This window comes from Triturus cristatus, chromosome 6, assembly GCF_964204655.1.
Source record: "Triturus cristatus chromosome 6, aTriCri1.1, whole genome shotgun sequence".
Lineage (NCBI taxonomy): Eukaryota > Metazoa > Chordata > Amphibia > Caudata > Salamandridae > Triturus > Triturus cristatus.
In genome coordinates this window covers 1,218,148,654-1,218,162,514 of record NC_140589.1, presented here as the reverse complement: position 1 = coordinate 1,218,162,514, position 13,861 = coordinate 1,218,148,654, and the positions used below count along the sequence as shown (strand labels likewise).

The following is a 13,861-nucleotide window of genomic DNA, read 5'->3' as shown; positions in this document are numbered from 1 at the left end:
TTATGCAGCACAATATCCTTGGTGCAACAACAAAAAAACGATTTTCTTGTCATGCGCTTGACAGGTGCAGTTTCCATTCCACAGTGGTATTTTCTGCACTGACAAAATGGCGCACGGAATCGATCGTAAACAACGCGCCACTTATTTACTGCTACTAAAAAGCGTACTACACAGGCCCTGGAAGCACTTCTCAGGGGACCACAGGGAAGAAGAAAAAAAAGCTGAAATAGAAGTAGGATACCGACGGCCAGTGCAGGGACCCGAGAGTTCTCAAGCATCTGCATCCAGACTAGAAAGTCCTTCTCGTGCCACAACTCAAGCTGCTACTCCTGGCGCTGCATACCAACGTTTGCTAGACAGCTAAACCCACGCTCCAGCCTCTCTTCACACCTGTACTGGCGAGTTGACAATTTCAACAAGGATGCGCTTTGGTGGTGTTTGCAAAACCTGCGGTGTGCTTTTCAAAATAGTGAAAGAGAACAGGCAGACATTTTGGATCACTGCTGTCCCATGAATGACGCGAGACGGGGCCACGCTTTGCTGGTCACCCACACACATCTGCGTGCCAGGCCCAGTGTTTGCGTTTCGCATAGAAATGGTTTACGGAATGAACTTCAGTTTGGCAGCAGTAGTTTACTTTGTCTCATCTGTTTGACATTCACGACTGCCGAAGAAGGCAGGCTTCATCTTTGCACCGGGTTCTGGACACATCCTGCCTGGAGATGGCAGCGGTGCCCACGAGACGTGGCGCCCTCGTGGCAAGCCGCAATTCAGAAGGTGTAAAGTACACTCCGGATAGGGTTGCATCCCTCTGCAAAGTAGCCTCTAGGGACCTGGGGTGAGGATTCGTAGGGTGAAACGCCCTCTCTGTATTTAAAAGCCACTAAAGAGGAACTTCACTTGTAGGAAACTGTGGTGGGCAAGCCAGAGCGGTTTTGGTAAGAGTTGAGCCGGAGCCGATCAAGGGGGTCCGGGTTTGCGCTGAGAGCCACCAAAACAAGTTTGACGAGGAGAGGAGGAGGCAGCAGGGGGAGGGGAGAGAGGAGGGGGCCTGCGCCTGTTTCCCTTGCTGGAGCGAGCAGGGGGCACCATCTGTTTGAAGTTAATTACAAACAGATGGATTCAAAGCTCGCTCCCGCAAGGGAATCGCCAAACGTGCACGCGTTGCCATTGAAAACAATGCAAAGCATGGACGTTTTTGGCAAAAAAGGCGAATCGATTCCTAAAGGTCTCCTCCTATGCTATTAAAAAAAGCCCCCTCTCGAGGCCTGGTTGGTTTGTTTTCGCATTAGTGGGGGTTCTGTGGTTTACGAGTGAGGACACATCAGTGTACACGGATGTATACCGGGCATTTGTAATCCTAGTACAGCGCTGATAAGTATATAGAGAAACAACTAAAGGAGAGAGTCACACTAGAACAGTATTAACGAGGGGCTCGTTGTACTAGTGTGGGATGTCAGTTTGCTGATAAGAGTTTGTAAACAATAGAAATCTGAGTATATTGAAACTGCCCTCTCTATAGATAGGCATTACAGCTGAATGCTGAACCACCACGAGGACTCATACAAGGAGCATTAGGGTGACCTGTAGGAACGAGCTGGTACGCGAGGCCATGGCTCCACAAGGGTAATTGATGGATTCAAATGAGAGACATATATCCGTCCATGCAGAATGGGTCGTGGAAATAGTTAATTGTGTTGTGTGTCTTTTACTTTTGGCAGTCCCCGAATGAAACTCTAAGAAGTGTCCCTGACGTGTGCCAAGCGACTGTATTTGCCCTGACGAAATTGCTACAAATACATTTGGCGATGAAACATGTTGGCACAACATAATGGTATGCATATTTAGCAACCTTTTTAAGTTTTGAACTGGGTGCACATCTAAGGAGGAATAAAGTTGGAACCTATAGAGGGTGCATCTTTTTCATTGTTTTACTTTCACTATTCAGTCGCACTATTTACCCGCACAAAACTTTTCTTAAAAAATTTTCTTTGGGTTTATTTTTGTGGACACATTATTTATTGTTTATTATTTTTGGAGCGTGATGGCAACCGATGATGATAAGAGTGGGCAGTGCTGATGAGTACCAGTCAGCAGGCTCAATTGGTGTTGCGCACGTGAGGTGCCATCTCGCCTCGCTCACATTGTTTCCTCACGTTTTTCTCATTACTGGATTTGAGAAATACCTGGTGTAATTTACATGAGCTCTTACACCGTGAGGCTCATTGGGGAGACTGCCTGAAGTAAAACTTTTATTAATCAAAAATTGAAGGTGGCGAGCTTGTGGGTGACTACCTCAAAATTTGGAAATATGGGTAGTACAAAATACCTTAAGCGATAGGGTTTTGAACCACAATTTACAGCCATTACACCTTCTAAGACCTAGGCCTGTGTAGAAAAATACTCCTCCTATGCAGCATATGTGCGCTGCATAGGCGAGCCTAAAAAGTGCCTGTACGCATTACTGGACAGTACCGGCCCTTTTAAAGCACTGCTTTAGAAGTTAGCACCTGGAACTCTACTGATTCCCTCAGGACCACTTGAGTCAGCGCCCTTTTTCAAATGAAACCTGCGTAGGTAATACTGGCCACGACCACAATCCTAACTTTGCGCTAGTTTTAGCCTCAAGACCAAGTAAATTCTCCGCTGGGACATTCGCAGATAACCCCCAACCTCATCTTAAAGAAAAAAAAATATCTTGACATAATAGCTGCATGCCATTCCCTGCTGGGTGTGCTCCCTCTCCTGTTCGTGAATGGTAGGGCATCACCCCTTATGCCCTGTTCTAAGGCACATGCTGCTAGAATGTCGATACACCAAATCTTTCTGGAAAGAGCTCAGCCAATGTATTGTTAACATACTGAATATAAATTCGACCCCGACCTCCCACCTATTACTATTGGAGCTTTCGTCACATAACATGTGCACCTCTTTTTGCAGACATGATATTGCTGTGCAATTTCTTATGATAACAATGTGTCAAATCCATACTTTCAGACAGGAAAGACTTCAAGTCAACACTCTAGCCACACACGGTGGACATGGGCACAATTTACCAGAAGTGCTAATAACTCCCTAAACTCATATTTAAATAAACAATAAGTGCAAATATATGGAACAACCTGGATATGTTTGTCAACTCTCCTGAACCGCCATAAAAATCTGGATCTCTTATCTACTAATAGAATTCGATGCTGGTCCCATGATCACAATAAAGACACAAAATTGTAACCAGATTGTCTTAATGAACATAATGGCCAACCCCATTTTTATTGTCTTCTACTTCACTTTCTACTCCCTGATGTCTTACACCTCTGCACTCCTCTTACTCTGTCTCTTTAACCAGAACTAGTTACACCATGGACATGCTATATTAAAATAAATTACAAACTTAATGATATATACCTGCTAGATTTACTGAACAGTCTTACCAGACTTTATCTATGTTTCTAATACCGACCACGGAATTTTAATATCTATCCCGAAAACACTCTTACTTTGCCTGCATTGTAAACTATACATTTGTAGCACTAAACAAGAAGAGGAGGCAGCCAGGGAGTTCAATGCCGCACCGCCTGAAGTAGTCACTACAATAGACAGAAACCATTGCCCATCTCAATGGCCAGCTGCACATTGACCATACATTAAACACATTTTTTCACAAGATATAGAGAGGCAACAAACAATTATGGATGACCACATTCAACATTAAACAAATGCTCAATGGGGTCTTGGTTATTGATGTAGTATTTTTCTTTATTGTGTGTTTTCAAGATAGCACGGCCAATGCATTTTATCTTACGAGGGCTTTATCAGGGCAAGAGATCTGAACCACTGGGAAACACAAGGATCTTCTTGACATAGGATAATAGTTATTGGAGTCTACAAACACATGTGATTCAATGTTAAGTCCTGATGAGAAATTAGATAATTCATGGGACAATATGTTAGTCTTCTAGTTATAGCATTTACTACCTGCGTTCTGGTAGATAAATCATGCCACAATCATGTGGTCCACATAAACAAATCACTTCTAAATGGTAAAATCCAATGCACGTCCCTCTAGGACCAGCACTTAGGCTCCAGTGTGTATCCTGCATTGTGGGTGGGGTCGGTGACGAGATGGGTGAGACCGATGTTATTTATGACGTCAAGTAGGCTGGCGATGTTGGTGGCATTGAGGTCATCGAGGTAGAAATTTAGATCTCCGAAGAAGATGTCGTCTTTGGAGTGAATGGCAAGAGGGGCAATGAAGTCGGGGATGATGTTGCAGAAGTTGGGATGTGGTATAAGTGGTCTGAAGGCGAGGGTGCCTCTGATGATGGTTTTTCCATCTGCTTAGAGTTTGAAGTTGAGGTGTTCCATGGCTGGATGGTGTCTTTTGTCTCGGTGGTGCAGTGGAAGTTTTCTTTCTGAATGATGGCGATCCCTCCTCCGGTTTTGTTGGTGTGGTCTTGATATGTTCTCTTGTATCCGTCGGGTGATGCTCTAACGATGTCAAGAGTGGACGCAGGTGTGAGCCAGGTCTCGGTGGGGAAGACGACACTGGCGGTGAAGGTGATGATCAGGTCTCTCGGTGGCATGTTTGCGAAAGAACGAGTGTTGAGGAGGAGGGGGGCAAGTTGTTGTGAAGAAGGTTCGTTATGTTCTTTAGTTCCTATGGTGCTGGATTGCGTTTTGGTTAGCGACCTGATTGTACAGGAGGAGCAGTGGATCCAGGAGAAGGTCCTACCACTGATTGTAGGGAGTTGCGGTAGCAGCGATTCTCGTGGTATTCGTGGTCCAGGGCTCGGAGTTCGGCGTCAGTGTAGCTGCGAGGTGGAGGAGAACCAGTGTTCTTGGCACAAGGCGCGGTCCAAGGTCTGACGCGTGCAGACAGCCTTGCCTTTGGTGCAACTGCGCTGCTGCCTCCATTAAATGAGTCCTGGAAGGAGAGAGGGGTCTCTGGGTGGTGGTGGGCGGGGCTGGCAGGAGGTGGAAAATAGTAGGCGGCAAAACAATTGGGAGAAAAGGGAGGGAACAAAACTAGCAAGAGAAAAAGAAGGGAAATACAAAATGAGACACAGGAAGGCGCAAAAGGGAAAGGCACTAAGGTTTTGGAAAAAGGCATAAAAGGCAAAGACCAGAAGAACTAAAAACAAAGTACATGGGGGAGGATGGCAAAAATCCAGCTGATAGGGGGGCCGACAGAGAAAGTGAGAGCTGGGCCTGGGGCCTGCCCCTAAAAAACTGGCACTCATTTGTGACTCGCAACCTTTCATGAATCATTGTGTGGTTAGCATTAGGGGCTTACCTTGGGGAGAAATTTGTGGTAAATTGTGCTGTTTAAAGTTTCAAAGGCCAGTAGCATCATTCAAGACTAGAAACACTGTTATTTTATTACAGATCACCCATTTCTTCTGATACATCTCTTCAGGTTAATAAAGCTTTCCCCATCAGGTCCCTGAACGCATTGCTCCTTTAGATCCCCAAGCCCTTGCTCACCCTCAGATCTCTGTGTTCCCTGTCAGGACTAAAAATCCTGGTCATCCTTAGGGATTCTCAGTCACTTCTAACCTACATGATTCCAGAGGTTCACACACATCCTCAAGTTTGTAGGCTTCTGCTCACCTCAAGGGTTCTGTGAATCCTAAGGACACGAGACTCATACTCCCTATCAGTTGGTCACTAAACTCCTCACTTGCCAATAGGGCCCTTAAACTAATGTCCACTCTTTCGTCCCCTGTGGATCCTTCTTAGGCTCAGATCTAAGGGGCTCCCTCTCACTCTTGGGGGCCTTTGGTCCATCTTATCTTCTGGCCACCCGATTTCCCTATTTATCTTCAGGCTCAGTAGCTCTTGCTCACTCATACCTAAAATCTTCAGTATACCCTCAGTTTACTGAAAACCATGTTTACCAGGAGAAGATTTTGCAAAGCTTATATTTCTGTGTAGTTCTCCTGCTGCTTGGCACATAGTCATCACCAGGTCTCTAAAGCTCCTGTTTACTCCCATTGGGGGGTGGGTGAATATTTGCTTCAGGGGTATTGCTTCATTTAGGTCCCTGAGCCTGCAGCTCACCTCATCTTCCTGGGGTTTATGCTTACTCTCAGTTACCCATAGCCTTGTTCGCTCTCAGGTTTTAAATGCTCCTCATTGCACCAAGGACTCCTGTAGTTCGTAACTACCTGCTTTAGCAAACTTTAACATTTTCAGAAGATCAACATTCCCTATAGAAATTAAATGGATTTCGGTCTTTGTGAGTACTTTGATTTCTGCAGTCTTCCAAAGGTGATTCGAGGAAGTGGAGGGACCTTGTGCTGGCTCACGTAGTGGACAGACCAAGAGCCTGATTTTGAGTAGGGTGGAACTAAAAAATACATTAATTTATTTCTGGAGGAAGTATTAAAACCAGAGGGGAATCGACTGGTGGTGTTTCCTTTACCATACTATTTGTTTTTTGAAGGAAACTCCATTGGTAGATTCTACTGTGGATTCAGCACTTCCTCAAGGTGTCTGCCAACTTCTAAATCAAGCTGTTCACTTACTTGACTGTCAGAGAAATAAGGATTGTGTATGAGGCACTAACCTACCTGTCCCTTATACTCACTGACCAGGAAACGTCTGACATCCACTTCTCCATCAACGCTTTGTTTCATCAGTCGCTGTACACTCTTTTTCTCCATTTGCAGTCTCCTTTCTCCCAACTTTTGTTTTCCATCCTTCACTCTTTATATCAGTCTATCAATCAACCGTTCTCACCACTCAATCTTCCCACTCCCTTCCTCTGTTTGTCTCTCTGCCCCTCTACCTCTCGTTTACTTTTGTGTCTTTCTCTCTCTTTTTCTCTCACTCTCACTCTCTCTCCTTTCCTCCCCCCTTTCGTCCCAGGATAGGGGGTGAATACGTTTTTTTACAGCAACACTGCCAAAAAGGCAGTGCTTAATTTGTAAAAAAAATAAATGCCAGAGCCCTTGTTGGGAGGCTACTGCAACTTGCGCCGCCCATTACCCATGTCAGCACTACCAAAGACAGAATGCGAAGTGGGTCGCACACCGCTCGTCATACTAGCAAATAGCCCCATAGGATTCTGGAGAATGTAGTGACAGCGGCGGGTACACCTATGCCACGAGTATATAGTTAAAATGCCATCCCTGGACACGTGTTTCGAGGTAATTGCCTCTCGTCAGCAGGGAGCAGGTAAGTATGCGGGGTGCCAAGTAGACTGCCAAAAAATTATCAGGTATAGTACCTCTCACGGCGCGCGGGTGCGGGATCCGGGCTCGTCAACCCATGGCTCAGGGAGCTTTAAATACAAAATGCGAAGTGGGTCGCACACCGCTCGTCATACTAGCAAATAGCCCCATAGGATTCTGGAGAATGTAGTGACAGCGGCGGGTACACCTATGCACTACCAAAGACAGTACCAACATAACTACTAACCATCACACGCCTACAAGTGTGAACATTGAGACTATTCCTGGACCCCAAAGCAATAAGAATGGCTTGGGTGTAAGAATTAGTCATTTTTAATGTATATTTAATGAATAAACAATTGTAGTGGTCCCCAGCTCTAAATTAAATAGCGCTACCATGTGGTAGACTGTCTTTAGTGCTGGTTTTGACAATTAAGTACCAGTGCCGAACACCGGAAACCACTGGCTCAAATTAAGCACTGCAAAAAGGTATTTTCCCTTTGTTCTTTTTTACTCAGATTTTTTTTAAATTGCAAATTTATTTAAAACTTTTGTTGTTCGTTGTGTTTTTTCTCTCATTCCATTGCACAGTATTTTAATGAAACTCCCAATCTCAATCCGAGAAAACTGGCAGCAGGCACCTGCAGTTTGTCTGTCCGATCATTGGGACCTGCGGTGGAAGACAAAAGTCTCCTCCCCACACCAAAGACTTGGTAATTTTGCTACTTAATAGACACACCGCCCTCAAAGGCTCACTGTCACCTTCTCAAGCCCGTGATGCAAGGAGGTGTACCACATGATGTGCATCCTCCGGCCGCCAAATTGTCATTTTTCAAATTACAATTAATGGGCCTAATATATGGTATGCTTAGACTACTGCTCACCTGAAGCTGCAGCAGTCTATTGGTTAGAAAAATCAGTTCAGGTATATTGGGCTGCTTTATCCACAGACGATAAAAAACGGCCTACTGGCTCTCTTCTGCAACAGGCCCCTCAGGCACCACCCGATTGTCCGCCTTGCCAATCCGACCCTGGTTTGCACAAAAACGCAAAGTTGTTACAGTTTTTCCTCTTACCAGAGGCAAGGGGTACCTCTTTGTGCCCTACTCTGTGGTGGTAGCGCAGTATATAGTAAGGTGGCAAAAGATGTGAGCAGGTGTGAGGTTTATCCACCCATAGGTCCCTAATAGTCCCCCTTTATGATATTTTGTACCTAGAATTACTCTCAAAAGAGCGTAGGGAATAATGACATGGTGATGAGGCAATGTCTTAACCAGGTGCTACCTCTTGCAGCGTGAAGCTAGATCCCAGCGGATCCCTTCATGCTTGCCCCCAAGGTTTGTAGTCCTAACACTGGTGACCTACAGTACAGTATCATTTTAAGCATTTTGGTGACTTTTCTGCAATTTACACTTGGTGAGGATGATCTATACAATGGATAGCCCCATTGATTCTGCCTGCAGGTGGCTCGGACCTTGTATATTGGCAGACCACCCAAACCTTGCGTAACTTTGGACCCAGACCATGCCGCTCCCTGCTGCAGGAAACCACCAATCACCACGCTTTAGTCTCTCAAGATGAGTTAGGCTCCAGGCCTACCTGATTGCCTTATTCTTCCGTCCTTGCAGGAGATGCAATCTTGTGATTCCTCCTGGTCCTCCTAACAGTGGCTTGCCCAGGGTAAGACAAAACAGTGCACTTGTAATCACTCTGCAGACTTCGCTTACAAGGAAGGAAGGAAGTTCTACAGTAGAATGCAAATTCTCTTGATTTTTTGCAAAAAAAAACCCTGCTTCAATGATTCATATGTTGGCTGTTGTACATATCCTAATGCTAGGGGTGTAACACAAGCCTCTGTAAAGCAAGGAGGCCCCCAGCCCATCGGGGGCCCCAATCAGCTCGAGGCCAATGAATGTGTGTAATAAATGGGAGACTCAGGGGTTCCTCTCACATTCTGCAAGGGGACCCTATCATTTTGCCACTGCCTAGCTCAGGCATACTCCAGAGCTACAGCAAAGTGGCAAATGGTGATATGTTGAAGGGCTAAAGGAAAGAAACAGGAGTGCAGAGAAAAGAAGGGCCTGTTTTATAAATGGACACATGGCCTGTTTCACCTGGGGGACAGAGTAAATTACTAGTGAAGGGACCGCCTGCCATATTTATAAATGACCGGCAAGCAGTCAATCATTTATAATGCATTGACGGAACCCGCTGTCAAGGCGGTTCCTGCAAATGGATTTCCCTGTTTGGTGCATGGCTGTGTTATGCTGACACAGCCCAGCACCAAACAGTTTGAGAGCATTATTACCATTTTACTGTCCCACACTGGGTTTGCCTGGCTGTAACAGACAGTAAAAAAAATATCTGTTGTCCACCCAACCCGAATGGGTTGGCGGACATATAGCCATTTTCTGATGGTCCTTACCCCGTTGGGCCCTCTGAACAGTTTGGCTTTGGCAATAACAGAGTAGTCACCACCATAGCCAAGCTGAAGGTCTGCCGGCATAAAACTCGGGCCTTTATCTTGGCGTTATGTGAACTCCGTCACCGTTGCCAAGCTATAAAATCAGCCCCTTAATCAGCACCCAGGGACAGTGAAATAAATTAACTCATAAATGTGCGAAAAGTGTTCTAATTTAGGGCCATATGTATCAAGCAAAAGTGTGATCGCAAATGCCTAAATTCGCAGAATTTCGGCGTTTGCGATCGCAATTTTGCTTAGTGGTATGTATGAGGCAAATCTGCGTGCAAAATAAGGAATCCCAAAATTAGCGATTCCTTATTTTGCGATTGCATTTAAGAAATTGCAAATTTTGTGATTCCTTAAATGCAATGTAAGAAGCACCAAAAAAGTGCAATTTGGCCTTAAGGAATCGCAAATTACCACCAACTTCAAGTTGATGGTAATTTGCGTTTTCTATGAAAAATTCACTTTTTTGCATTTTTCAAAGTGCAATGTGAAGCACATACATGTGCACCCATGCTTATTTCAGGGATGCAAAAGGGTGTCCTTTTGACACCCTTGCACCCTTGAAATTGCATTCTCTATTTGCGATTCTCTAATTGCTAATCGCAAATTGAGAATGTCTTCCCATTCATTCCTATGGGCCTCTAGGCCGATAGGAATGAATGGGGAGGTATTCCTTAATTGCGAATCGCAATTTGAGATTCGCAATTAAGGAATATGTAGGATTCGCAAAATGTATTGCAAATCCTACATACATAGCATTTTGCGATTCTCAAATAGCGATTCGGAAAAAATCGCTATTTGAGAATCGCAAACGAGGATTTTGATACATATGGCCCTTAGAACTTTATAAAAACAAAACAATACACAAGTTTACTTTGAATACAACAGCATTGTTTAAGTGGGTTTTTAATATATATATTTAGAGTGCTGCGCACTCCATCTTGTCTGTGAAGCTGCTTCTATTTTTCCCCTTCACCTTTGAGGATTTAGGAGGAAGAGTCAATTCACAGTGGCAGCCAGGAGTAGTTAAGGGACTCTTGGGAACTAGGCAAGCTGATTTAGGCCCCTGTGAATCCGTTTGGCAGAACTAGGGTAATGGAAATGGCCGAAGTAGCTCCGAATCTGTCACTTCTACACAGCTGTCGTGACCTACATTTCAGGGAATGCAGCGGCCAGGTAACAAACTAGCAGCGCAGTGTCAAAAAACGCATCGTTTATTGTCTCAATTTGAGGCGGTTTTTACTGAAAACGCTGTGAATGAAAGCAGTTTGCTTAATGTAACGTGGTTAGCAGAGAATGGTAATTGTTGAAAAGTTTCGATAGGACAACAGTAAGAAACAGTCAGAGTTCATCCTAGTGTTGGAGTAGGTAGGAGGGAAGAGGAGTTGAGGAATGTAAAGTAGGACGGACGGGGAGTAATAGGTGTGCTTAAAAAAACGGACTGTCTAGGAAGCGACGAAAATGACTGGTTTCTAACCGCTTTCTGAAAGTGAGGAAGAAACGTTTAGTTCTGACATTGGTAGTGAGTTCTGTGCTGACATCGCAGCACCAGAAAAGGATACATTTTTGGTTAAAAAAACACATTTGAATTTGGTTACTTCAGTCCGTAGGACGTTTAGGCTGCACTTTTTCCTTAGTCTTTAATGGATAAATAAAATATCAGCTAAGTAAGTAAGTAATCCCGGTGTATTATCCTAACACAGAGTGAGTGTCTGTCCAATTACTCATGTTGCTTTTGCAATTGTTCATACGCAGCATTTTCCATATTGCGCTGGTTGTGGACTGTTGTGATGCCTTCAGAGTTGACGTTGCAGCAAAGACGCAATTGCACCCTGTAGGCCCCTTTTTGTATTATTATTTTTGCTGACGTTTTTTCACGTAGAATTTGACAATGTTGTACAAGGTTTCTGCTTGAATTCTGTTATGCATATTGTTGCCTTTGTTGTCTATTAGAGCGCGGGGCCTGTTCTTCAAGGACTTCATGGCTTTGGTAATAGACACGAGCAATAGCAATTTATCACCAGGCAAGATCTGTTGAACCAGACACCTTAGATGCTCACAAGTGGAGGGCAGGATGAGCCAGCTGGGGGTCACAAGCATGCCTCTTGAGTGCGGTCAGTGCTGCTACTGGCTTTCGGTACCTTGTTGTGAGGGGTAAGCGCAGGGCTTTAAGTGGGGTGAAAAAACTGGGGGGTCTCTCAAAGGGGCGTGGTCAATGTAATTAAGGGCGTGGCTTAAAAACATGTGAGCTAAAAATCTGTGTTTAGCACAGTGTGCTGCCCGACTTGTATTTTGCTGTTCCTGTCATTGCATCCAGATATATGATACAACAAGTCACATCATACCTACAAGTTAGGACTATTTGCTTTGTCAATGGTTGCTAGTTGCATAAGATAAATAAGCAGCAACTATGGCTTGTATATAATATTGAAAAAACGTCCACTTAAAGCCCTGGTGACACCACGACAATGTTGCTGCTCCTGAGTTTCAAAAAGAGAAGGGAAATCCAGAGAGAAAATGACTCTCTATAAAGGAATTCCCTTCCCTTATAATTCTCGAAAAAAAACGGACCGCCTGTGCCAGGGCACAAAACAGTGCCCGACAGAGACCCGTTTCGAGGCCCCCTTAAAAAAACTGCCAGTGCTCAGACCCGCTGAGACCCGGCCCACTTAAAGCCCTGGGTAAGCGACAAGTGCAGTCACTGACACCCATAACCCTGGCCTCTGAAGAGATGTAGAACATTTAAAAATGCATCGTGGTTTGCAGGAGGGTTCTTAATATCCTCAGAATTATTGCGTATTTTGAGGTATTAATAACCCGTCCCGCGCTTCCCAAAGAAACTGGTGTCAATTATTTATTTATGGGCAATGTAGCTTGCAGTTGCAGTACCACTATCTACCCATCTTGTTCTCTGGGGCGTAACTGTTATTAGGGAAGCGGCAGGTGCAGTGGCACCGAGTCTCATGGACTTGAGGAGCCCTCTACACTCCAATATAACAGTCTGTTTGTCTGCCTAACTTTGAAGCAGTGGGTGCATGTTGTTCCATTGGATTAGACCCTGTGTTGCACTTTATCGGAAACCGTTTTACATTTCTAACCGAAGAAACAAAAAACTACCGAAGTGCCGAACTGCAAGAAAACTCAAAATGAAAAAGCTCTTCTTATTCTGTGTCGCCGCAAACCATTTGAATTAGTTGTAAAATGTAATACTTGGATGTGTTTATTTCTCCCCAGCACATCATCAAGTTCCATCGTGCTTCGAAAGCAAATAAAAAGCCAATGCAGTTGCCGCGATGTATGGTGAAGTCGCTTCTGTACCAGATCCTCGACGGAATCCACTACCTCCACGCAAACTGGGTCCTTCATAGAGACTTGGTAAGTGCGACATAGGCTCTCAAAGAATTCTGGGTACAGGGAACAAACGTATCTAGCTAGGCGCACTTGCATATTGAAACTCGCGGTTTCCTGTTATTGTGGCCGATTACTATTGGAGGACTAAACATATGAAAACATGTCATGGTTTCCCATTGTGTTTATCAGCGACATCTGAACAGACACAATGACAGCGAATCCGGCGATAGGGCCGGAGGGGCGGCATCAGAAAGCCATTGAGTTCTCTGGCTCGTGAACAATACGAAACCGTTCTGAAAATAGCTGTACTTAAGAGCGCGCGGCCCTTGGCAGATAAGGTGCAGCGCGCGCCGGTTATTGTTGCAAAACACGTCACGTTCACGCGCAGGCCTGCATTGTCTTTGCGTACGTGTTTGTCTCCTTTGTCCCTTGAGTTTTCATGCCCAGTTATAATGTGGGTAGCGTTCAGGGGCATTCGCCCCTTTTCACTGACACATTTGAATTCGCGTGTTATTTTAAACAACAGGCCTGTTGTTAAGCGCAACCTGTTGGGAAAAAGCAGATGTGCCTAGAATGCAGAGGTTGGCAGGAAACTACAACATGGCGCCACAGTGTATGGACTTTAAATGAGCTTGAATGGAAGGGTGAAATGAGATTTGTGTCTTCTCATGAATTACCGTGGTATGTACATACTTTAATAATAACTCGTTTGTACAACACTGCTAGGCATTTCTTTCTCAGCGCTGGTATTCAGATCAAACGTGAGTTGAATAACGAGGTTTCAAACCTCTCGGTTTGGAGGTTTCACTGCATTTCAACTAAAAGCCCAATTTCCTGTCCATCTTAGTGATGGTCTTACAGATAA

At 44.7% G+C, this 13,861-nt stretch overlaps 1 protein-coding gene across 4 annotated transcripts in view; it reads left to right on the top strand.

The window, feature by feature from the left end:
* CDK19 (cyclin dependent kinase 19) overlaps positions 1-13,861 on the top strand; it is a 1,761,913-nt gene that overhangs the window by 913,644 nt on the left and 834,408 nt on the right. For all 4 annotated transcript variants that reach the window (XM_085612130.1, XM_085612131.1, XM_085612128.1 and 1 more), the window contains one exon: positions 12,880-13,020. In XM_085612130.1, the coding sequence (XP_085468256.1) occupies positions 12,880-13,020 (141 nt within the window). The remainder of the gene's footprint in view (positions 1-12,879; positions 13,021-13,861) is intronic.